This window comes from Nematolebias whitei, chromosome 19 (genome assembly GCF_014905685.2).
Source record: "Nematolebias whitei isolate Nwh7 chromosome 19, NemWhi1, whole genome shotgun sequence".
Lineage (NCBI taxonomy): Eukaryota > Metazoa > Chordata > Actinopteri > Cyprinodontiformes > Rivulidae > Nematolebias > Nematolebias whitei.
In genome coordinates, this window is record NC_056516.1 from 39,584,418 (window position 1) to 39,610,030 (window position 25,613).

At 42.7% G+C, this 25,613-nt stretch overlaps 3 protein-coding genes across 3 annotated transcripts in view; 2 read left to right on the plus strand and 1 right to left on the minus strand.

Moving 5' to 3' along the window:
* nudcd1 (NudC domain containing 1) overlaps positions 1–10,972 on the minus strand; it is a gene marked incomplete at its 3' end in the record, with an annotated part of 21,690 nt that extends 10,718 nt beyond the window's left edge. The window contains 4 exon segments of the mRNA XM_037693173.1: positions 1,266–1,449; positions 5,561–5,749; positions 10,148–10,302; positions 10,723–10,972. Of these exon segments, the coding sequence (XP_037549101.1) occupies positions 1,266–1,449; positions 5,561–5,749; positions 10,148–10,302; positions 10,723–10,837 (643 nt within the window).
* Positions 10,973–11,161: 189 nt separating this feature from the next.
* Positions 11,162–13,396, plus strand: LOC119425648 (transcription and mRNA export factor ENY2). Its single transcript, XM_037693185.1, has 5 exons — positions 11,162–11,210; positions 11,309–11,379; positions 11,476–11,546; positions 12,872–12,946; positions 13,320–13,396. The coding sequence occupies exons 2-5, from the start codon at positions 11,312–11,314 to the stop codon at positions 13,394–13,396; spliced, it is 291 nt and encodes a 96-aa protein (XP_037549113.1). The 5' UTR covers positions 11,162–11,210; positions 11,309–11,311.
* Positions 13,397–15,330: 1,934 nt separating this feature from the next.
* The window catches only part of pkhd1l1.1 (PKHD1 like 1, tandem duplicate 1), a 48,890-nt gene continuing 38,607 nt past the window's right edge, over positions 15,331–25,613 (plus strand). Inside the window, exons 1-15 of the mRNA XM_037693074.1 lie at positions 15,331–15,379; positions 16,377–16,466; positions 19,094–19,238; positions 19,328–19,436; positions 19,513–19,570; positions 19,652–19,745; positions 20,919–20,972; positions 21,119–21,192; positions 21,272–21,314; positions 21,563–21,633; positions 21,712–21,822; positions 23,697–23,789; positions 24,530–24,795; positions 24,880–24,971; positions 25,058–25,217. Coding sequence (XP_037549002.1) covers positions 15,331–15,379; positions 16,377–16,466; positions 19,094–19,238; positions 19,328–19,436; positions 19,513–19,570; positions 19,652–19,745; positions 20,919–20,972; positions 21,119–21,192; positions 21,272–21,314; positions 21,563–21,633; positions 21,712–21,822; positions 23,697–23,789; positions 24,530–24,795; positions 24,880–24,971; positions 25,058–25,217 — 1,509 coding nt within the window. The remainder of the gene's footprint in view (positions 15,380–16,376; positions 16,467–19,093; positions 19,239–19,327; positions 19,437–19,512; positions 19,571–19,651; positions 19,746–20,918; positions 20,973–21,118; positions 21,193–21,271; positions 21,315–21,562; positions 21,634–21,711; positions 21,823–23,696; positions 23,790–24,529; positions 24,796–24,879; positions 24,972–25,057; positions 25,218–25,613) is intronic.

The window sequence follows — 25,613 nt, forward strand, 5'->3', positions numbered from 1 at the left end:
GTGTTTTAATTCTAATTCACCGTGTTTTAATTCTAATTCACCGTGTTTTAATTCTAATTCACCGTGTTTTAATTCTAATTCACCGTGTTTTAATTCTAATTCACCATGTTTCAATTCTAATTCACCACGTTTCAATTCTAATTTGCCATGTTTTAATCAGAACGAGGCAGACGTCGTCATATTTAATGTGTCCAAGTCGACCCAGCTGAGTTCTCCTCCACGCCTTGATGCTCGCCTTGTTTCTAAACGACAGAGATCGGAGCGTGCACAGCGTGCACAACGTGCTTGTGACTCGGTTTGTGCTACTTTAGTATGAACTCTAAAACAAGTACTTTTTAAAAACGTTTTGCTCCAAACTCATGTTTTCTCTGAGTTTGACCAGTTTGTTGTTGTATCTACAGAACCCAGTCCCACACAGGTGTTGGTGCACTAAACTGGTTTATTTTAGGAGCCATACTGCCATGTAGCTGGACTCTGATTATTCAAACAGGCATTTTGATATTTTTAGCTTATAGCTAGATTTTTTATATGTATTTTAGCTTATAGCTAACCTTTTTATATCTTTAACTTGTAGCTAGTTCTTTCTGTATATTTAGCATAAAGCTAACTTTTTGATATTTTTAGCTTATAGCTCACTTTTTAATGTTTTGACACTTTTGGTTATAGGTAGCTCTTCGATACGTTTACCTAACTTTGGGTACTTTAGCTTTAAGGTAAATTTTAGCTGCATTTAGGTAGTCATGTACTTCTATAGCTTTTAGTTAATGTGACATCATGTAGCTAGCCTTTCACTACCCCTACTCATCGTTCCTGTAACTTTAACCCGCTTTAAATTACGTTGAAATTTCATTTAAATATTTCAGTTTGTGACGTGAATACTTGAAGATTTCACTTTGTTAATATTTGGTTTTGCAGCACGGGGCAGGGGGGGTTAAAGAAACGTTGGAGAACCAATGCCATGTAATTTAACACACAGACACCCCCGCCCCCCGTGGCAGGTGCCCATCAACCATGCAGCTGTCAGAACTGCATCTTTAATTCCAGCAGCATGAAGAGCAGCGTCTCCTGAGGCCTTTTCATATTTCACATAATTACTTTGATCGCGGCAGCTTCCGTTCTCAGTAAATGTCAGGAACTTGAATAAGATCCTCCTGGTCATGTTTGCTTCAGACGACGTGAGTCTGATCCAGCACAGTAACTGAGGACCAACACTAAGACCACCTGGAGTCTCATTCTGACCCCTCACCGGGCTTCACACCACCCACCAGGTCCTGCAGCGCTGGAGACCGTGATCCACTCCAGAGTCACGCAGAACCCGCTCCCTGTGGACTCCTGCGGGTCTTTCTGGACGCGCAGCAGCAGGACCTCCACGGTGTGGAGGTCGGCGTGGACGTGCGAGACGCTGTGGAGGATGATGAACGGCTCGCCAACGTCCTCGCTGAACAGAGGCTGCAGGAACAGAACGGACGGGACTTCAGGTCTCAATGCTGAGTCAGCAGTGTTTGTGTTCTACAACTAGTTCTGCAGACTTTGTGCTATTTTAGCTGTTTGTACATCAAAACATTCGGCTCATTCATGGGAAGCTGCTGATGCTTCTGGTTACTGTAACTTTTATAAATGTTTACGTTTCTTTACAAACCGTTTCCCACAGACGTTCATCAAGATCTCCTCAGTTCCTGCAGGAACTTGTCTTTAAAATCTGCTTCAACTACTGGATCTGATGCTTTAGGCTACTTTTAGCTTTTAGATACTGTTCGGCTACACATTTAACAAAGATTTTACTACTCTTCGCTTTACATTAATATTATTAAATATATTATTATATTTACATTAATATTTTGACACTTCATGCTTACAGCAAGCTTTTTGATATTTTTAGCTTAAACCTCATTTTTTGGCAATATTAGCTTATAGCTAGCTATATATATTTAGCTTATAGTGAGCTTTATGACATAACATACAGATGTTTGAAGCCACTTAGAGAGGTCAAAGGTCGAGAGCTTCAGATGTTTTTACAAGATATTCCAGGATGATGGTGATCCACGCCTTTATTTCGACTCGATTGGATTACTGTAATGCACTTTATCTGGGAGTCAGTCAGTTGCTGCTCTCACGTCTGCAGCTGGTTCAGAATGCTGCTGCACGACTTTTAACAGGAACTCGAAAGAGGGAACATGTGACCCCTGTCCTGGCTTCACTTCACTGGCTGCCTGTATATTTTAGGATTCATTTTAAAATTCTTATGTTTGTTTTTAAATCACTGCATAATCTTGCCCCGGCTTACCTCTCTGAGCTTCTTCATCCCTACATACCCTATCGGTCTCTCAGGTCAGCAGATCAGCTGCTCTTGGAGGTACCAAGAACAAGAAGGAAGCTCAGAGGGGACAGGGCTTTCTCTGTCATGGGCCCTAAGTTATGGAACGACTTGCCTTTGCAGGTCAGAGAGTCCCCTTCACTGTCCATTTTTAAAGTTCGTCTTAAAACTCATTTATTCAACTTGGCTTTTAACACCAGCGGGATCTAGTTTTTAAATTTTGTATGCTTTTAAAATGTATGTTTTTAACACCAGCAGGATCTAGTTTTAAATTGTATGTTTTCTGTTTTTAAACTGTTTTTTATTTTCACTTTTATTATGTTGTGTTTTAATGTACAGCACTTTGTGTCAGCTATGGTTGTTTTAAGGTGCTTTATAAATAAAGTTGGTATGGTATGGTATGGAAACAGGAGCGGAGGAGGAGAAGGTCCTTTAGTCTAGTTCAGTCCTCACTGAGGGAACACTGCAGGTACGGTAATAACTTATAGCTAGCTCATTGGTACTTTTAGCTTATAGCTGGCCCTTTTGATACTTTTACATAACTTTTGGTACTTTAGTTTTAAGGTCAATTTTTGCTGCTTCTAGGTAGTCATGCACTAGCTATAGCTTTTAGTTGATGTTACACCATTTAGCATTAAGCTGGCCTTTCGTTACTCATACTCATCGTTTCTGTAAGTTTAGCTTTTAGCGCATGTTTAGCTACTTCCAGTGTAGTTTTTGCTCATTTACCTTGTGTTGATTTTTTCCTTTATCAGGTGATTCTTCAGTAATTTCAGTGAAACCGTTCAGGTCTCAGCCTCGTCCTCAACAGTTTGTCTGCTTTGGATCTTAAACATTTAGACACGTGGGGGTTCTGAACCCTGCAGTTTACAGAACATCAGCTGTTTCAGAACCTGGTCTGCAGCCGACCCAAACCCGGCGCTCGTCCAAGACTTCAGCACTGATCAGTCACATTTACAAAGATTAAACACCTTTCATTCCTTCTCAACTCAACCAGTTTAAAATCTTCTTCCTCCTAGATGGAGCAAGGGAAACCGTCCAGTGGTCCAAGAGCACATTTACTGGCAGAACCATGGGATCCTTCTGAGGGTCTCAACATTTGGTCTCGTCTGGTTTTTAAACCTCAGAGTCGTCCACTCGTCAGTCTGAAGATGCTGCTGCGCTTCGATTGGTCAATTTAATGAATCTGGAAACTTTTAGAGGTTTAAGAACAAAAAAAAAACATCTCACAGCTGTTCCTTTAGCTTCTAAATTAAAGTTTTGATAATGTAGAAGTAAAACAAAATACTTTTTTAATGTCAGTTGACGACTTAAAGCCATAAAATTCTCTCTCTCTCTATATATATATATATATATATATACACATACAGGTCCTTCTCAAAGAATGAGCATATTGTTATGAAGGTCATTATTTTCCATAATGTAATGATAAAAATGAAACTTTCATATATTTCAGATTCATTGCACACCAACTGAAATATTTCAGGTCTTTAATTGTTTTAATACTGATGATTATGGCATACAGCTCATGAAAACCCAAAATGCCTGTCCCAAAAAATGAGCATATTTCATCCCACCAATGAAAGACAAGTGTTTTTAATACAAAAAACACCAACCTTCAAATAATCATGTTCAGTTATGCACTCAATACTTGGTCGGGAATCCTTTTGCATGAATGACTGCTTCAATGCGGCGTGGCATGGAGGCAATCAGCCTGTGGCACTGCTGAGGTGTTATGGAGGCCCAGGATGCTTCGATAGCAGCCTTAAGCTCATCCAGAGTGTTGGGTCTTGTTCTCTCAACTTTCTCTTCACAATATCCCACAGGTTCTCTATGGGGTTCAGGTCAGGAGAGTTGGCAGGCCAATTGAGCACAGTAATACCATGGTCAGTAAACCATTTACCAGTGGTTTTGGCACTGTGAGCAGGTGCCAGGTCGTGCTGAGAAATGAAATCTTCATCTCCATAAAGCTTTTCAGCAGATGGAAGCATGAAGTGCTCCAAAATCTCCTGATAGCTGCTGCATTGACCCTGCCCTTGATAAAACACAGTGGACCAACACCAGCAGATGACATGGCACCCCAGTGACTGTGGAAACTTGACACTGGACCTCAAGCAATGTGAATTCTGTGTCTCCTCTCTTCCTCCAGACTCTGGGACCTTGATTTCCAAAGGAAATGCAAAATTTACTGTAATCAGAGAACATAACTTTGGACCACTCAGCAGCAGTCCCAGGTGAGATGCTTCTGACGCAGTCTCTTGTTCAAGAGTGGCTTGACCTGGGGAATGTGGCACCTGTAGCCCATATCCTGCACACGCCTGTGCACGGTGGCTCTGGATGTTTCTACTCCAGACTCAGTCCACTGCTTCCGCAGGTCCCCCAAGGTCTGGAATCGGCCCTTCTCCACAATCCTCCCCAGGGTCCGGTCACCTCTTCTCGTTGTGCAGCGTTTTCTGCCACACTTTTCCCTTCCCACAGACTTCCCACTGAGGTGCCTTGATACAGCACTCTGGGAACAGCCTATTCATTCAGCAGTTTCTTTCTGTGTCTTACCCTCTTGCTTGAGGGTGTCAATGATGGCCTTCTGGACAGCAGTCAGGTCGGCAGTCTTACCCATGATTGTGGTTTTGAGTAATGAACAAGGCTGGGAGTTTTTAAAAGCCTCAGGAATCTTCTGCAGGTGTTTAGAGTTACGTCGTTGATTCAGATGGTTAGGTTAATAGTTGTTTAGAGAACCTTTTCATGATATGCTCATTTTTTGGGACAGGCATTTTGGGTTTTCATGAGCTGTATGCCATAATCATCAGTATTTAAACAATTAAAGACCTGAAATATTTCAGTTGGTGTGCAATGAATCTGAAATATATGAAAGTTTCATTTTTATCATTACATTATGGAAAATAATGACCTTTATCACAATATGCTAATTTTTTGAGAAGGACCTGTATATACTATATATATATACACATACATACATACATATATATATATATATATATATATATATATATATATATATATGTATGTATTTGTGTATATGTGTGTATATATGTATGTGTATATAAAACCTGCAGACATGTATTTTTCCATTTGCTGCCTTAACTTTAATGTGTTTTTGTTCATTCAGGAGACAGCAGAGCATCTAAGCAGCTTCTGGCTGACAGAGCCTAAAGGCTGATGTCTTCTGCAGGACAAAGGGACAAGGTCTCACGTCTCGTCCCTCGGCAGGCGTCCTCCTGTACTTACGTCCCACTTCAGGCGAGAGTCCTCTCCTCTCTTGCCGGTGCGGAGGAGCATCAGTCGGCCGGCGCCGTCTGAAAGAGCCGCCCAGGTCTCCGAGGTGAGGCTGAGCGAGGCACACACTCGGTCCTCGCGCTGAGCGGACTCTGCTGCAGGAAGACGGTAAACCTCCGTGGGTTTCCCCAGAGCCGTGTCCTGGAGCCGAGCACAGGGAACAAAACCGTGACTAAAGCAGACTGCAGGTCTGGTGTTCATGACTCTCATCCCTGGAACAGGTTTGTGTCATCAAACATACGAGCTAGTTACCTGAGTTTGTGTCCACACTCATGTGTCTGTTAGCAAAATATCCCGTGAACCGATGAAGAATGACCGTTTCTATTCAGCCATTAATGAGCTGAGACTTCTTCTCCCTGCTCCTCCTCCAGTCGTGGTGAGTTTAGTTAACGTGGTGTGAAACACCTGATCAGGTGGGAACCGTTAGTTCCCGACACGAGGCAGCAGCTCCAAACCCTCCAACGTGTAATTACATGATAATTATGATGATCAGAGTAATGAGGCTGGAGCCGCACACCTGAATGATCTTTAACGAAACGCCGACCCCACGGGCTTCATGTGGCCCAGACCCACACACAAAGCACAACATCATCTCTAATTATGGTCAATCACTGCTGAGACATGAGGAGCTGGAAAGGTCACCAGATGATTTCCTCCACCGAGGCATCAGAAACAACCGGATCAGAACCTGCAATCATCGTATAATCACTGCAGTCATTACTCAAACTCATCCAACTTTACTTACTGACGCGAGTCTTTGAACAAAACCAAAAACCTCGTTCATCCTCAGAGTCACCGACTCATCAAGACATGACCACCACCACCAGAAGCAGCTCACTTTTATTCTTAGTGAAGCATCAAATGTTGAAACGACCCTTCTGCATCCACACAAAAGTAATGAATCGATGATCTGACGAGCAGCACGTCCGTCTGAAGACGTTCCAGGAGCAGCAAGGGTCAGAGGTCCGGATCAGAACCAGCATTCAGGACCTGATGAGGAGAACCATGAGCAGCTCCGCCAGAGGCTGTTAAAGATGGGCAGTCTGTCTGAAACTACAGGAACTCTTTCACAATAAAGGTCCTGAATAAATACTTTAATCTGCATCTTCCCCTGTTCATAATCTGATCCTCAGATTAGAAGAATCTGAAGAAACCTGAGCTCAAAGAACAAGGCCCTCAGGGGCCCCTGCACTAAAACCAGGTCTGGTTCTGTTCTGGACCTGGCTGCACTAAAACCAGGACTGGTTCTGTTCACACAAAAAATGCTGCTTAAAGCTCTATCAGACAAAGAAGAGGCCAGATGTGAACACCATCCATCCAGAACCGCTGCCGCCCTCTCTGGACCAGAACTCACTTCAAATGGATCGAAGTGCAGAACTGTTCTGAGGTCAGACGGGTCCAAATCTGAAGTTCTGATTAGACAGCACGAGCTCGGTACTAAAGAGGAGCGGGACCATCCTGCCTGGCATCAAAGCCTGCCTCTCTGATGGTATAGGGGTGCATTAGTGCCTCTGGCACAACGTTCAACAGACGAGCTGCTGCCATGAGATTGTAGATGATCGGTTTATTTTCCATGAAACAGAAGAACTTCTTAGTTTCAACATTTCCTGTTTGCTTTGTTCATCATGAGTAAAGATGACATCACTGCTTCCTGTTGTCCACAGTTTACACAACGACCCACGTTTGCAGGACTGTGTTTTCATTTGAACCGTGTCTGCAGGAAACACCTCCACCTGCTGGAGCATGAAGATACACCACAGCAGAAACAGTAAAACAAACCAAGGTCCCCTCGTTCACACGTCCGGCCAACGCGCTGCAGTTTCAAGTGCTTTACTCTGTTCCAAACCGTTGGATTGTACACCTGGATTATTGAGCGTGGACTGTTTGTTCTAACATACAAACTGTATATTAACATGACGGACTGGAAGTATTAGTTTTAATAAACTAAAATCTGCTAAAGTGTTTCTTCTGCCTGAATCTGTTCTCATGGAATCATGTTATTTATTTGTATTCATGTTTGTTTCATTTCACTCTAATACCAGAATGTGTACATAACTTTATATTTTTGTCTGATACCATTTTTAAATATTAAATCAAATGTTCCGATCTGTTAATAACTATCGTATTTTCCGGCCTATAAGTCACAGTTTTCTGCATAATGTACATGTCCTGCGACTTATAAGCCGAAGCGACATATTTATGTATTTTTCCATAATTATAAACCATTTTTTGGCTCAGATGTGTTTCCATTCATTCTGGGGAAAGAGCAGTACCAGTTTCAGCCACTTGATGGCAGCAGAGCATTAATAGTGTATGGCATGCTGTTGTATCATGTAGTAGGTAAACGTGGCTATAATGACAAATTCAAAAAAGTTCAAGACAAAAACACCTGGACTTTATTTATTATACTTCATTGTTTTTTTCTTTAACGTTTTAGACCGTACCATGTCCTGGAGGACTGAGAATCTTCACCAGCTTCTAATGACTCAATCGGCCACAGTCTCCCCTCCTTCGTTCTTTCTGCTTGGGACCATCAAACAGCTGCGCCACCCCGGTGAAATGCAGCTGTTTGACCATTAAAGTGCATTTATTAAGTAAATGTTAGACTGACACACCTTTGCTAAAGTTTTGAGCAAACAAATAATTGTTTTTAAGTGTTAATCTTGTTAACTAAAATAAGTCCATGCTCAATAATCCAGGTTTACAATCCAACATTTTTCAGTCAGGTCATCTGGACAGTTTATTTTTTTGTGCTGAAACGTTTCACCTTCCATCCAGAAGGCTTCATCAGTCAAGGAAACACGCAACAAAAGTGATTCTTCCCCCAACAGTTTACTCCAAAGTGGAACAAACCAGTTCTGTTGGTGCTAAGATGGTCTCTTTGGCACGCCCCCTCCTCCGGTGCTGGCCCTCTTCCTCGTCGACAGTCGTGTCAAACTGGTTCAAAACCAACAAAGTCCATGCTCAATAATCCAGGTATACAATCCAACATTTTTCAGTCAGGTCACCTGGACAGTTTCTTTTTTTCTGTTTGTTTTTTAGTTGTTTGAAAATTGTTTAATCTTGTTGAATTCATGTTAAACTCCTCCCGTGCACGCTCCCGCGGCCGCCATTTGGCAGCCCATCGGTTTTTGGCACAACACCGGTCCACATTTCCGGGTTGTCGGCGGTGACGTGTCGGTGACAGATAATAGATGTGACGTATACGGTGAAGCGACACATTTATGGATTTTTCCACTTTATTAGACACATCTGGACGGAGCGACGTGTCCGCCGGAAAAATACAGAACTTAAAAGGAGGAGCTTATTTATACGACTAGAACATGCATAAAGTGTGAAGAACTTCTTGACATGAAGGTAATTATTAATTATTTAGTGTCATAAAATCAATAAAGTCTTGTCTTTGACTTAAAATCTCCATTTGGGATCAATAAGTTATTTTTGCATTTGAAACTGAAGCAGGTTAAGAAAACAAAGAAAAAGTGGATCCATAACATTTTCATGTCAATAAAACAGTTGAAAATAGGTTTCATTTTATTTTGAGGGTCTTTTCCTTAAATCTCTTTCGGTCTCATGCGCGGCTCGTTCGGTCTCGTGCGCGGCTCGTTCGGGAGGTGGAAGTGGGGGGTGATGGGGCGTTTGTCCGTGAGGCGGCCTCTCGCTCCAGCGCGCTTCAGATTGGACGAGGACTTTCAGAATGGATTATTGATCATAACTCTGGTTTTACTTGGCCTATCAACACCAGTTAAAAATTAGTGCGTAACTCTAAGTGTTGCCATAAATTAAAATTGAGTCTCTGAGAGTCTGTGCCTTTCCCGCTGGAGCGGCTGAAATCAGTCACGTGATTATCATGTGACAGCGCGTGGACTGGCTCCACAGGGGATAGAATGTGTCCGTCGGAGCAGGCGATGAAATCACCGCCTGTTGTTGAGAAAGTGGGATGAGAGTCAGGCTGGGCTGAATGATCGAGGCAGTTCCTAATTTATTGGGGCCGAGATGGTGTAGAGGGAGGGCAGCCGGCTTGGGACCCGAGAGTCCCAGGTTCGATCCCCAGTCACTGCACATCACGTGGCGTCTCTGGGCAGCACGTCTAATTCCCAAAAATGTCCCCCGGGCGCTTTCAATAGCTGCCCACTGCACCACCTGGTGGTGGATGGGTTAAATGCAGAGACTAATTTCGCCATTGTATGGAAACATACAGTGCTGACATTGTGATGACATTATTATTATTATTTAAAACAGTGGAAGCCGATGGATGCATTGATTAAAAAAATGTAAATAAAAACACGTAACTTTGAGATACAAAAAACTGAACTAAGTTCAAATTGATGTTTTTCATGCCTGTGTTTAAACTCACGTTATTAAAATTTGTTTTTCTGTAATACTTTATCAATTTATCAGACTCCAGTTTGTAAATAATGAAAGTTCTTGATGCAGCAGAGTTAGGCGTGGAGTTCCACAGGGCTCAGAGCTCGGACCAGAACTCTTGACCCTACAAAAGTATTTTATACTGATCGAGAAGAATTAATAAATACTTACAAGAGTCACGGTGAGACTGAGGACTCGTCCTTTGCAGTCCACAAATAAAACACTGTCCTCACACCACGGGTCTATGTGCAGGTAATTGAACATGCCAAAAGCACGCATGTGTTCCAGGGTGTACTGAGAGTCCTTCAGCTTCACCTCCTCCACCTCTGCAGCACAAAGAGAAATACAAGGACAAACCATAAAAAATACACAGCACTAAGTTTTGTTGCGTTCACTTTTTAGACACAAACTAACGACTTCTCTAAACCAGAGGTGTCTGGTCCTGGTTCAACCAGGTGTGTTGCAGGGAAACAGGTAAAACAAGCAGGACGGTGGCCGTTCAGGCCCAGGGCTGGACACCCTGCTTTAAAAGCAAGGCGTCTACATTTTGATCAGTTCGAGTCCAAGGATATTTTATAAAAACTACCTACAATGTCACCAAACGTTTAGATTATTCACTGGAGCTGACAAAATAAAGTTTAAAACCTCTGAAAGTCTCAAAGCTAGGAGCTCTCGTTTTTCTTTGTAAAAAGGACTTTCAAAGAACAGAAACACGAGTCCAGGTAGCACATCTGCTAAACTCTCACCAGCATCCAGCTCGACGTCGTAGGTCGGTATGGGGTCCAGAGACAACCTGTAACTCTCAAACTTCGGGTCCAGAAGGTCTCTGTTGACCTTTAAGGAGTAATTAGACGAAGCCATGAGTCTAAACTTCAATTATTTTATTCGCACGTGAATCAGCGTCCGAGCTGCTGGACAATAACAAAGGGCAGCGGGAAAACACGTTTCCTGTTTAAATCTCACACGGACACATTTTACAGCGGACCTCGCGGAGCATCATGGGAACTTGAGTGTTTTTTTTTTTTTCTTTTTAACAGGGTTTTCTCTTGAAACACGATTATTTTTGACAGATTTTTATTTAGCATACATTTATTTGTGATGTTATTACATCAAAAATATAATGGGCTTTTTTTTTAAAACAGAAAGTACTTTATTGTCAATCGTTTCTGGGCGGAACCATTAATATTTGAGGCGGTAGCGATTTGATGTTACCCCGTTGATCCCTCAAACAAAGGTAAGATGTTTAGGTGTAATTTAAAGCATTTATCGGTGCTTTGTTTATTCTGTGGGCTGACTCTGTCCACGTTCATGTGTGTGTTCGGTTCCGAGCAGACCATGAATAAAGACTACCAGCTGAGAGCCGCCATCAACCAGAAGCTGATAGAGATGGGGGAGCGAGAGAGGCGAGTCTTCTCCCAGACTGGTCACCATCATCATCATCATCCAGAGGAGCAAAGTCCATTAATGCCTCATGTTTCCTGTGACATGTGTGTCTGCAGGCTGAAGGAGCTGCTCAGGGCCAAACTGGTGGAGTGTGGGTGGAAGGACCAGCTGAAAGCTCACTGCAAAGGTAAATCCCACAAACCATAACCAATTAATAAAATGATGCAGCCATCATTTTACTTTGACATATTTACATATCCTGAGGCTGAAGAAAGCTTCTGATGTGACACATGCGTAAACAGCCCAGATGTTAAGGTTAAGACCACCTGCAAAAAAATCACTAAAATGTGTTTACGTTTTTTTAAACAAAGATTAGAGGTTTTTACAAACACTGTTTTTTTTTTAAAAGTCCATTTAATTTAGAATCATTTAGTCCAGATTTGAACCATTGAAGTCTTGTAATTTTTAAACTGGACCAGTTCCAATGTGGTCCAGACACAAAAAAAGCATTTTTTTTAACTTTCACAAATAAATTAAAGTTTCACACACCATCATCTGAGTTTTAAAGGATCTGATTTTAGTCCAGTTTGAACAGTGGGATCAAAGATGGTCCAGACCATAGAACTTCTGGAGGACCTTCACCTCCATAAAATCATCTGGTTTAAATCAGGACCTAGATGAAACAACAAATCACACTGTGCCATTATGAGCTGCACAAAAACTGAACCAAACTGGAAACACTGGTTCCTGCTCCAGCAGCTCCTAGAACCTCCTTGAACAACAGGAACTCTGTCTGGGTTTGCTGCACGTCTGTCACGTGGTTGTGGAGGAGTTTTGGCCCACTCTTCTTTCCAACGTTGCTTCAGTTCTTTGAGGGTTCTGTTCAGCTCTCTGAAGGTCTCACCACAGCATTTGAGACCGGCTGAGATTCTGGACCTAGACTGGACCAGTGGTTTTTCTTTTTGAGCCGTTTTGTTGTAGATCAGCTGCTGTGTTTGGATCACTGTCCTGTTCCATGGTGTGCTCTTGGTTTTAGTTCAGTAAACAATAAACCGATGTCCTCTCCTTCATCTGAGGGTGTTTGACCTCCGTTCAGGACCTGATGAGGACCACATCTGATCTCTAAAACCTCAGAACTGAATGAGCGTACTTCACTGTTCCAGATCCTTCCAGAGGGAACTATTTGAACCGAGTGATTTTATCTGAACTCTGCGGTGCCTCTGTGTGTTGTCTCTGGCTGCTCACCGTGCTTGCACCCCCCCCCCTAATGTCGGCGTCATTATGTGCTATTGTGCAAGAATTTTTTCATTATCACGCTGTTGATCTTCAACCAAAGATTAAGAGCTGTCTCCAAACACTTTGTGTCGTTTTCACCACCTTTACTGTCCAAACACGTCTCACTTGTAAATGAGTCTTGGAGGCTCAATGTGACTTATCTGTTTAAATAAAGGTGGAATGAATGAACGTTTCAACGCCGCCATAAAAGTGATGCTCCTGGATGTTTGTGTGCAGATGTGATCAGAGAAAAGGGCCTGGACCACGTCACGGTGGAGGACCTGGTTACAGACGTGACACCGAAAGGCAGAGGTAGTGCCCGGCTGCACCGCAGCAAGTCCTTCTGGCACTGATCCACGTGGTGCTCGGAGGCTGATCTGCGCTTCAGATTTACATCCTTTGTCCTTGAATCTTGCACGCACCTCTCCGTCTGTAGGGACAATGAGAACTCACTCAAGAAATAGTCAGTAAATAAAATAAACAGTGTCCAAAGATTATCAAGATGCTCCTTTTTATTTTTCTATTGTTGCTGAAAAACAGTTTCGTAATCTTTAAAACCTGATTCTAACTTTTACCAGCAGTTCAGTCCAACAGAATCACACACTGTGTGTGTTTGTTTGTTTGTTTGTTTGTTTGTTTGTTTGTTTCTACCCCCTGTCAGCTCTTGTTTTCGTCTCCCCTGCAGCTCTGGTACCGGACAGCGTGAAGAAAGAACTCCTGCAGAGAATCAGAGCTTTTCTAGTTCAACACGCAGCGCTGTGAAGAAGAAAAGACTTTTATCTGTTTAAACTTTTTGTTTTTTAAATTACTCTCATGTTTTATTTAAATTCACACTGGTGTTTGGTGACTTTGTATGTTTTAAATTTTATTTTCGTATTGTGTATTATCATTTTACCATGCTGCTGTTTTGGAATAAACCTTAAAATCACAACCTGATTGTCGTAGCTGCTTCCTGTCTGATGGGTCCAAACGGACCCACCGTTTCTCTCAGACCGTCCAAGGAGTGATTCCGTCCGACTAAGAACAGAGAAGTTCTGACAGAAGTCCACAAGAACAGAGAAGTTCTGTTGTTTTAGTGCTCTTGGATTTGTTTGCTGCGTTCGACACAGTTCATCACAGCATTTTAATCTCTCGTCTTGAGCACTGCGTGGGCAGTAGGGTGTCGTCCTCAGTAGGTTTTGGTCCCGTCTACTGGGATTTCTGTATAAAAACTCACAATTTTATGTCTTCCACAGCTCCTCTTCCACATGGGGTCCCCCAGGGCTCAATCCTTGACACTCTTTTATTTGCTCTTTACCTACTCCTCATTGGTCCTGTCTTTAGGAAACATGACATTTCACTTCTATGCTGATGATTGCCAGACATTTTCCTTTGGCACAAAACAACAGTCCAGCAACTTACACACTGCCTTAATGATAAGGCGTGGTTTTCTATTAACTTAGTCTAAATGAGAACAAGACAGAATGGACCGAGTTGCTGTCCCTCTCCCAGCATAGATCTTGGCTCACTGTCATTTTATCTCAGGGACTGTGTCACCAATCTGGGGGTGAAGTTTGAGTCTGATTTTAAATTTGAAAAACAGATCAGCAGTGTTGTTCAGAAAAGTTTTTATCAACTTCACCAAAAAGCAAAAGTGAAACCAAGACCTGACTTGGAGAAATTAATCCATTCTTTTATCACAGCTCGTCTTGACTGTAATGCTCTGTATCAATGAGACTAACCTGTATAAATAAAGGTTGAATGTGTGCAGGCATTACCCAGACCCCTCCTGCAAGGAAATAACAGAATGGGCTCAGGAATGGGGGGGCAATGACGACCCATAAAACTTTGTTGATTTTTGTTAGTTTTCATGTTTTTGTTTTGTTTGTTATTATCTTTTTACTGTTTATTGTTTTGTGTGCAGGAATTTGGCCAATGTCTGTTGTTTATGTGATAGATGAATAAATAAATAAATAAATAAATTTGATTTTAAAAGACCTCATCAGAACCCGTGTGCTGTTCCACATCCCTCCTCTGACATTGCGTCCCTCCCCAGCAGCAGATTGTAATCTCACATGGGAGGCACCTGAACACCTGCAGGTCTACCTGTCTGGGATGATCTCAGACTCCTCCCACTCCAGGAGAGAGGCGGAGCCTGAGCTCCTTATAAAAAGCTGGATCACCTCTGGCTGGAGTCCTGATTGTTTCTGAGACTGTAGATCTTGTGATTCTGTCTGCCAGCAGGTGAGTTCTGCTCTTTTTTAAAACTGTTCCTTTCTCAGTTGAAGTGGTCTGAAGGATTTTAAGGATTTTAATCAGATTTATTCTCAGAAGCGAAAACAAATTATGATTTTGTCACTTTTTAAAATGTTTATTGAAGAAAAGTAAGTTGGACAAAACAAAGATAAACTTTATAATGAACATAGATCCACACAACAACAACAACAACACGGTGATTTAATGTTCAAGTCTGAACTAATGTCCATTTTTTACAGTTTCTATATTTTGAGCAGAAATGAAACGAAGAAGGGACGAAAAAGTTTTAATTAGAAAATATGGAGGGGAGAGGATATTTGGTCATTTTTACCACCTTTCCCTTTTTCCTGCCATAAGACTAAGATCATGAAGTCAAAGCAACGCAAATTTAGGGTTAAAGGACTTTACCTTTGTTTCCTCCGCTCAGGTGAAGCAACAGGTAGATCTGTGGAAGCTCCAGGATGGAGTCCATGAGGCCGGCGGCTGTCCTCATCGCTCTCTGCTGCTGCAGTAAGAAACAAACTTTACATCTGCTTTAAACAGAAACTTGTGATTAGACGGGCCTCGTTCTGTTGCTGGTTCAAAAATATGAATAATTATCTGTCTCCAGTGATTCGACCATAAAACGAAAACGTTCCCTCCTGTCTTTTCACATCAAATGGTCTTGAATTTGTTCCTTGGCCCATTTCACCTTCCTGTTTCAGCTGAAACCAGTCAGTACATTGAAAATCAAAGGTTTATTTAAAATGTTGGCACGTTACATGTTTTGTCTGAAATAACCGTCTGTGCTGCCAGTAATAAAAACTATAAACTGATACAAGGAGAGTTGAATGTCGGCAGCAGGAGTGTGACATCACCGATGTCGAGTACATAACAGCGCTGTCCTGCAGAGCGCAGCATTCTTTGCTTTAAGCTGTTTATGAAGCAGCCGTTACCAAACAGCCGACGTCTACGTCTGCAAGCAGAATGTTCAGTACTGGTACTACGAACAGTACTAGAACGACTAGAAATAGTACAATAATATACTACTAGTACTGATAGTACAGTGTAGTTATAGCAATGCTAGTACTATTAATATACTCATACTTATACTATACAAGTAGTGTTATAATTTTAATGACTAGTACAAGTACAGTACTAGTACTATTGGTACTTGTGGTACAAATAATAGTACTAGAAACCATTGCTATTCTACTACTATTACTATTAGTACAAGTAGTATAACCAAATTTACTTATAGTAGTAGTAATACTGGTAGTACTATTACTTTTATTGGACCTTTTCCTACAATAATACAGGTAGTAATATTACTAGTGTTACTCCTTTTATTGGCCCAGTTGGTGAAACAGTACTGGTAAAAAAAAATGGCTTTGGTCATTTAAAACGTGTCCAGACTGATGAAAACATCCTGAGCTGGTCCTGGTCTTGGTCTTGGTCCTGGTTCTGGTTCTGGTCCTGGGCTGAAGATGTATTTAAGTTGTTGAAATGTTTCTTCTTCGTTTCACAGTCATCTTCTCAGAGGCTCAGCACGTCAACTGGATCTCTCCACAGCGAGGAAGCTCTGAAGGAGCAACCAGACTCACCATCAGCGGAGACGGTAATTCACCGACATCATCTGATCACAAAGGATTTATGAGATTATCACTGGTATACTAAAAACTGCTTGACTGGTTATGGTTTGTCCAGAGACCAGATCTTCAAGGTTTACTTGAACCCACTCAAAAGAGCATTTTGGACAAACTGGAGACTTTGATGTTTTCTCTTACACAGATATATATTTTACAGTAAATGTACAACAGAATACTTTGTAATAAATCCAGACCCTTAAGACTTATACAAACCGGATTCCAAAAAAGTTGGGACACTAAACAAATTGTGAATAAAAACTGAATGCAACGATGTGGAGATGGCAAATGTCAGTAATTTATTCGTAATATAACATAGATGACAGATCAAAAGTTTAATCTGAGTAAATGTAACATTTTAAAGGAAAAATATGTTGATTCAAAATTTCAGTGTGAACAAATCCCAAAAAAGTTGGGACAAGTAGCAATAAGTGGCTGGAAAAAGGAAATTGAGCATATAACGAACATCTGGAAGACCAATTAACACTAATTAGGTCAATTGACAACATGATTGGGTATAAAAAGAGCTTCTCAGAGTGTCAGTGTCTCTCAGAAGCCAAGATGGTAAGAGGATCACCAATTCCACCATTGTTGCGCAGAAAGATAGTGCAACAATACCAGAATGGTGTTACCCTGTGTAAAATAGCAAAGACTTTTAAGTTATCATCATCAACCGTGCATAACATCATCAAAAGATTCAGAGAATCTGGAACAATCGCTGTGCGTAAGGGTCAAGGCCGTAAAACTCTACTGGATGCTCGTGATCTCCGGGCCCTTAAACATCACTGCACCTCAAACAGGAATGTCACTGTCAAGGAAATAACAGAATGGGCTCAGGAATACTTCCAGAAAGCATTGTCAGTGAACACAATCCACAGTGCCATACGCCGTTGCCAGCTGAAACTCTACAGTGCAAAGAGGAAACCATTTCTAAGCAAGCTCCACGAGCTCAGACGTTTGCACTGGGCCAGGGGTCATTTAAAATGGAGTGTGGCAAAATGGAAGACTGTTCTGTGGTCAGATGAGTCACCATTTGAAGTTCTTTATGGAACACTGGGATGCCATGTCATCCGGACCAGAGAGGACAAGGATAGCCCAAGTTGTTATCAACGCTCCGTTCAGAAGCCTGCATCACTGATGGTATGGGGTTGCATGAGCGCTTGTGGCATGGGCAGCTTGCATGTCTGGAAAGGCACCATTAATGCAGAGAACTATGTTCAGGTTCTAGAACAACATATGCTCCCATCTAGACGTCATCTCTTTCAGGGAAGACCCTGCATTTTTCAACACGATAATGCCAGACCACATTCTGCAGCAATCACAACATCATGGCTACGTAGGAGAAGGATCCGGGTACTGAAATGGCCAGCCTGCAGTCCAGATCTTTCACCTATAGAGAACATTTGGTGCATCATAAAGAGGAAGGTGCCACAAAGAAGGCCCAAGACGATTGAACAGTTAGAGGCCTGTATTAGACATGAATGGGAGAGCATTCCTATTTCTAAACTGGAGAAACTGGTCTCCTCTGTCCCCAGACGTCTGTTGAGTGTTGGAAGAAGAAGGGGGGATGCCACACAGTGGGAAAAATGGACTTGTCCCAACTTTTTTGGGATTTGTTGACGCCATGAAATTTGGAAACAACAGATTTTTCCCTTAAAATGAAACATTCTCTCAGTTTAAACTTTTGATCTGTGATTTGTGTTCTATTCTGAATAAAATATTAGATGTTGGCACCTCCACATCATTGCATTCAGTTTTTATTCACAATTTGTTTAGTGTCACAACTTTTTTGGAATCCGGTTTGTGTAAGTGAGATAAATGTGATTTTCTTTGTTATAGAAACCACTGAAATCCAAGAATACGGTTTGTAAGCTTCATAACTTTGGACCACGAGCTGGTCACAAATATAATACACCATTAACTGTTCTGGACGGGATCACTGGAAGTGGTTCTGGGTCAGCTAACTGTCATGGCTGCAGTTGGCTGACCCAGATTAGCATGCTAAGCTAACGTTTTCCTTCTCAGTGTGTTAGCGTTCTTAATTAAGTTCTCCTCATTAAGAGCGCTAACACAGCTAACCAAGGGTTAGCGGGTTAGTTACTGTAATTTCTGGACTATAGAGCGCACCTGAACACAAGCCACGCCCACTAAATAAATTTAAAATTGTACATGTATATGTACAGTATTTTTTTTTGTGAACAGTCCTTTTAACACGGCTGGTAAAAAAAAATACCGTAGCCACTGATCGTTATGTTCATTCCTCCTGTCTCCTAAAACCACTAAAGTCGTTCTCTTCAGTGTCAGAGCTGAACAGCCTCAAAAAGACTTTATCACACACGTCCTCAAATTATTGAGAGGATTAGGAATTCAAATTAGAATTGTTGCCTTTCCATCCCTGAAGGAAAAGTCGACCTTCTCAAATCCCTCGGCTGTGTTCACACCTCGAGACAAACAGCTTTTACATTTCATCTAACTGGGTCAGTGGACAAGTCCAGTTCTGCGTGAACGGTTCCTAAAACCAATCTGTTTGTACAAACTGCCACTGAGAGCTTTAACCTCCTGATGACCACCTGACTTTGTTCTGATGTTTCTTGTCCAGGGTTCGCTCAGGAGAAGCAGTTCCAGCTGAACCCTGAAGACGACACGTTTGGAAACCGTGTCACCCTGGTGTCGGACACGTTGTCCGTCCCCTGCGATGTGGAGCGAGACTCAACGCACGGGAACCAGATTCTGTGTTACACCAGGTGCAGGGACACACCTGTCCACAGAAACCTGTCACGTGAATGTCCTGCTGGTCGTTTGTCTGAAACACGAGTTTTGTTCCTCGTCACAGAAAAATGCCCGAGGACCAGTACGTGGTCCGTGTCACTGTGAGCGGGGTTCCCATTCCTGACAGCAAAATATGCAACGGCTATTATAAATCGTACTACTGCAGCTTATACGTAAGTTTTACACGTGAAGCACCTTACTGCAGGTGTGTCTCCAGGTCCTGGTTCATGTCTCTGAAACTCTTCTCAGGTGGTTTGGTACCGCACCCCGACCATCTCCTCCCTGAGTCCAGTCTCTGGCCTCCCAGGTACCACTTGTCTGCATGCAGAGGATTTCCTGGGTCCAGTTTGAACCCTTTCTATAAAACCGTCTGTCAAATGTCCTGCAGGCTCGCTGGTCTCAATCCGAGGACAGATCTTCACCGACGTGTACGGAAGCAACACGCAGCTGAGCTCCAACGGCCTCAACGTCCGGTTTCTGAGGTGAGAGGATGTTCGTCAACATTTATCAACGTGAAAACTCAGGAACTGTCTTGATGATGACTTGATTCCTCTTTACTAAGGCCATCAAACAAACTGATGGTGATGTGATGTCTGTAGAGGTCCTCTACTGTAACCCAGAGCTCGTGATGAGCTAGAGGTGTGAGGATTTTGGAGCCCTGAGGTTAAAATATCAGATTTAAAATAACCACAAATCAACTAAATGTTGACTCTTTGTGATAAACACAAAGTAAATCACTTTATAAAGGATTATATTTATGCAACGTCTAACCCAGGGGTGTCCAGATGTTTTCATCATGGAGCTCAGGGTGCTAATGATGCATTGTTAGGCTGATGGTCCTTCTTGACCATGTGAGCAGCTGGTTCTAGTTGATCCACTCTGAGAAGGTGCTATTTAAGAGACTGAGCTGAAAACAGCACCTCAGACTGAGGAAGTCCTCAGGATGAAAGACGAAACGTTTCTACAATTTATTTTGTTTTTTATCTTTTGTTTGTTTTGGTTTTTTTGAATGTCCAGAGGACCAGATTTAACTTTTTTTTAGATTTTTCTACCTGGATTATTGAGCAGCATCAGGATATGATGGAGCTCCTTTTAAAACGACCAAGTCCAAGTGCTCCACCTGCTGTAAGGCCCCGTTCACACAGAACCACCTCTGAAAACTTTAGTGTTTCTTCAATCATAAACAACAAATGAGCAGGTTTACATGGAAAAGGCTGTGGTTTCCATTTCAGTCGGGTTGCCAGATAAGAAATAATGAACTATAGTACTGTGGCTTTAAAAAGAAAGTACTTTGAGCTAAACTGCCAGATGTGCTGAGTGAAGGTATTCTAAGATGAGGTGTGTGTGTGTTGAACATGTGCACAGAAAAGGAGGGGGTAAATAAAACATTTTACATTTATCTGGCAACCCTGACTCAGCTGCATTCATTGTCTCCACCAATTTATTGGTCACCCCGGTCTAGTCTTTCCATAATAACTTAGGAAATGAGGTTAGAGAAGAAATATATGAAATTGAAGACAGAACTATGGCAGGCATTTAGTTGCATCTAAATATTGCTGAAACCTGATTACAAGCAGAATCTAACGCGCGTCATTTGTCTAGATGCAGCAGCAAACAGAGAAAACTCTTTCAGTCTTTGCCTGTGTTCCCTTCAGATCCTACATGGGAGGAATGCCGTGTGAGCTGCTGAAGCCTGAGTCAGATGAGCTGTGAGTCGTCTGGTCCTCTGTACCTTTATATTCTGCTAACACGGTGCATCTCAGATTATTGTCACCACCTGCCACTTCTACGTGTCTAACAGCAAACTAATCTCCAGCTGAGAGTGAAACGCGCACGTCGTGTTGTTCCTTCACAGGTACAAACTGCAGCTGGACTCTGACACCTCCACCTGGGGCTACATGAGCTGCAGGATGACAGGAACATACGTCGGTGAGCTGGACACAGATTACAGACGAATGTTGTTAATCTGCTCAAACTGATGTTCAGTCGTTATTCTTTATCCCATCAGGTCATCACAACCTCAGCTACATTCTTGATAACGAGTTTGGAAGGTAAAGTGCTGCTTCAGTTTTTAAATCTCAAAGAGCTGACGAACATAAAACTGCACCAACATGCTGATGTCAGACATTTTATTTTACTTTGCCTCCTTAAAATGAATTGATGGATTATCCATTTTGAATTATTGTTTATTATCAGATAATCTGTAAAGTGGGAGGTGGCCACAATGATCCACGGAGGATTCATTTAAAACCAAAACATAAATGATTTAACTTTCTTTCCGTCTTTTTTTAAACTTTAGGAGTTTACCAAATAAGAATCTGTTCTGGGTTTCATCTTTGGACAAACTCTCCATGTTCCAGACGTTCGCAGGTAAAAACAAACGCCGCACCTTTTAAAAGCGTGTTCCTGTCTCCGATGGGTGAAATGTGGGATGTGTTTCCTGCGCAGAGGTGACGGGCGTCTCGCCGTCGAAGGGCAGCATCATGGGTGGAACTCTGTTAACGATCCACGGCCGCTTCTTCGACCAAAGCGATGAGCCCGTTCGTGTTCTCGTTGGAGGTAACCGTCCGCTCGTCAAGTCCACTTTACTTATGAAGCACATTTAAAGCAGCAGCTGAAACAATAACAGTAATTTAAAGAAAAAACTAATTAATTCATTAAAACATCAAAAGAAAAACACAAAACAAACAATAAAATAAAAAATCAAATTACACTGAGTCAGTGAAAACAGATGTTTTTAAAAGAGATTTAAAAACAGGAAGTGAAATGTCCTGTCTCATGTTGGGGCAGATTGTTCCAGAGTTTAGGGCCACGACTGAAAAAGCCTGATCTCCTCTGAGCTTCAACCAGAAGCAGCTGCTCAGATGATGTCAGGGCCTGAGAAGGAACATCTGGTTGAAGTAGGTCAGAGAGGTAGGAGGTGCAAGGTCATTTAGGCACTTAAAGGTCAACAGGAGAATTTTAAAATCTCTTCTGATACGTACAGGGAGCCAGTGAAGGGAGGACAAAACTGGTGAGATATGATTAAACCTACGAGTTCATGTTACGAGACGAGCTGGAGATGTGACGGAGACCTGACTGACCCCAACATAAAGAGTGTTACAGTAGTCAAGACGGGTTGTAATGAAGGCATAGACTTCAAGATCGGATCTGGTCAACACAGACTTGAGCTTAGACTGGATCCTTTCAGCAGAACAGAGTTAATCTGTTTATTAAACTTAAAGTCAGTCTAAAACCATCCAGAGATTTGTAACAGACTTAAGATAAGGCTCAAGGGAGTCCGGGTTTACAGGATCAGAGACAGCAGTAGAGCTAGGGCTAAACGCGACTTCCGTTTTCTGATTGTTAAAATTTAAAAGATTTGAAGCCATCCAAGTCTTAATGTCATCAAGACATTTTAACAGAGGGTGAATTGTGCATGAGCTATTGGGTTTTAAGCATAACAGTGAAAAGAAAGATCATGTTTCCTCAGGATAGACACCAAAGGGAGCAGAGACAGTGAAAACAGTAGGTGTCCAAGAATTGAGCTTTGCGGAACTCCACTTGAAAGAGGCACTGAAGCAGATAATATATTACCAACATTAACACAGAAGCTCCCGTCACTCGGATAAGAACGGAACCATTCTAATGCTGCACCAGTAATCCCGACCCGGTGTTCTAACCTCGATATAAGGAAACTGGTGAACAGAGTCAAACGCAGCGGTAAGGTCCAGGAGTACCCTCGCCTGAAACGACCCGCTGGAACCAGTTTCCTGAAGCGTCAAAGTACAAAATGTTCAGTCTGAATGGATGAAAGTCGTCTCCACACATTGTTTGAGTGTATGGAGTCACGGAGACAAATCTTTTCAGCACAACAAAAGAAGAAGGCTTTGAGTTGTCACACATGAGAGGAACTGGTCTTTAGGAGCTTAGAAACGCAGCAGACCACGACGACAGAGAGCCGTCTGGCTGTCTCTCAGCAGGTCTACACTCCTGAAGCACATTTTGTTTCAGTCACAGCATTCATCTGATAACAAGTCGGTTTCTTCTGGTGAAGCTGGTTCACGTAAACATCAAGTATGAACTATGCAATTAGACCAGTTTAACAACGACCACAACACCTTTAGACTCTTAATTTTACTAGTTGTGTTTCATAACAAGCAGCTTTTAAACCGTTTGTTTTGTTTCTGGAGATCGTGACTGTAAACTTGATGTTTTGTGACCCACAGTGGGTCTCTTGCTGCCGTGTCTACGTGTGTCCACTCCACTTTCAGAGTGCTCAAAAAGAGTTCATCCAACCTGGAAGGAGTCTGTGTTTGGAAACCTAAACCTGGTGTCAGTGGAAAGGTTACGTTGATGTGACTGAAGCAGTGACCGACGTCTTTCTGACCTGACTGGAGGTCAGATTAAACGTTCCTCCTGCAAGTTTTCCACTTGGTGTCTTTTCTCTTCAGGTCTGCCTTGTGAGGTCCAGAGTGTGGCTGACGACAGCATCACGTGCAGGACGCCTGAACGGCCGCTGGGCAGCGCCCTGAAGATGTTCCCAGGTGAGAACGGGTCGTGCTTTTACCTCTCCTGATGCAACCAGAGCCAGAGACGACCCGCCCCTTTTTTATGGTGGATGTCGTGTGAGAAACTCGCCGACGCCAGCTGACGACACGAGCGCTGCAGGAATTCAGAGCTGTCGTTGTCTTTCATCAGTTACATCATCCAGAACCGTTTGTCAAGGCCCGCTGGGCTTCAGTGAGCTGCAACAGATCGTCTGTTATCAGCGGAGACAATTGTTACAAATCAGTCGTCACACGACACGCAGCTAAAAATAAACCGTCGGTGTGTTTGTGACTTCCTCGTGCCGGCTCAGGTGTTTTCAGGTAGGACCTGCAGGAAACGGCTGCAGGCAGGAATGCTCTGTTTGGCTTAACACAAAATGATTTAACATTTGATTTTAAAACCTTCCTTGACTGTAGCGTGCATGCAGCTCCACACGGTTTATTAAAGCACTTTCAGGACTTGACAGGAAGTGACGGGGACATATTGTCCCTGTCCAGAATGCAAAGATGAATAATTTTTTGTAACAGCTGCTGAAGAAGTTAAACGTTTGAGAAGCTGGAAACAAAAGAGCAGCAAAATATAAAACGGAACATTCTGATCAAATAACAAGAGGTGATGAGCAGCACGACTTGTTTCCACACCGTTAGCATAGTGCGGGCTCTGTGGAAGATCCAGCCGTGTTTTTACGTCTGAGCGGACAGAAAGGTGGAGGTCAGCTCCTGCTTGTCTCCCTCAGGTGGCCGAGGCTTGAAGATGGAGGTGTGGAGCAACAAACGACCCAGTTCCTTAAACGACATCTGGACCTACAACGAGAACACGACCGGATACTGGCGTCAGTGGATCGACTCGATGCCGTACACGTTTCCTGCAGAGTACGACGTCTTCACCACCAGGACCAGAGGCTTCTTGGTCCCTGCGCTCAGCGGGAACTTCAACATCTACCTGAACTGTGACGACAGGTGTGATCTTTACCTGAGCAACTCCAGCCGGCCTGAATTCAAGGTGTGAGCAGGTTTAACTCCGATTGTTGCCGTTCACCAGTGGTTGCTGTTTAAGATCAACTTGTTGCTTCGTCTCTGACTCCAGGTGAGAGTTGCATATCAGCCGTCGTATGTGAAGGACTACTTACAGCTGCAGTCCCAAAAGTCTGAACGGATCCGTCTGGAGAAAGGAAAACCGTCAGTTCAGCGGCTCGACCCTCACAACAATGACTCGTTCATCTCGTGCACACCTTGACCCGTCTTTGGTTTGTTTTGGTCTGCAGCTACTACATGGAAATTCTGCATCAGGAATATTACGGCGCTGCTGGTTTCAACCTGGCCTTGTTCCAAGAACAAAGTTCCTTCACAGAAGAACAGACCGACGACGCCGTGGACGAAGTTCAGAACATTGTTGCTCTGTACGAGGTTTCTGACGAGGAGCAGGTGTGTAGCTCCTAAACTCAGCCTCAAAGGTTTTTATTCAGAAACTTTGTTCTTCGTCCCGACAGGATTTAATGACATTAAAGCATCTCAGCGTCAACTCCGAACACGCTGTTACTTTAAACATGCTCCTGTCAGCTGCAGGCCTGAAACTAACTTCTGCACCAGGCCAGGCTCAGTCGGGTGAAAACGGTCACTTCTGTCCTTCGAAGGTTTATGAAGAAGTAGCTCTGAGAATCGAACCGCCTGTAAAGTTTATCCCTGTTTGGATTTATTCACTTTTCAACTTACATGGTTGAAATGTTTGAATTCAGAAAAGCATTATGAAATTCACGTATTTCTGAAAATCACATCTTTATGAAAATCACGTCTTTATGAAAATCACGTCTTTATGAAAAT

Excerpts from the sequence above, each read along its gene's own strand:
- LOC119425648 (XM_037693185.1), top strand. The coding sequence starts at position 11,312 with ATGAATAAAGACTACCAGCTGAGAGCCGCCATCAACCAGAAGCTGATA. Across the intron at positions 11,380-11,475 it reads GAGATGGGGGAGCGAGAGAG|GCTGAAGGAGCTGCTCAGGG; the intron begins GCGAGTCTTCTC and ends GTGTGTCTGCAG. Across the intron at positions 11,547-12,871 it reads GCTGAAAGCTCACTGCAAAG|ATGTGATCAGAGAAAAGGGC; the intron begins GTAAATCCCACA and ends GTTTGTGTGCAG.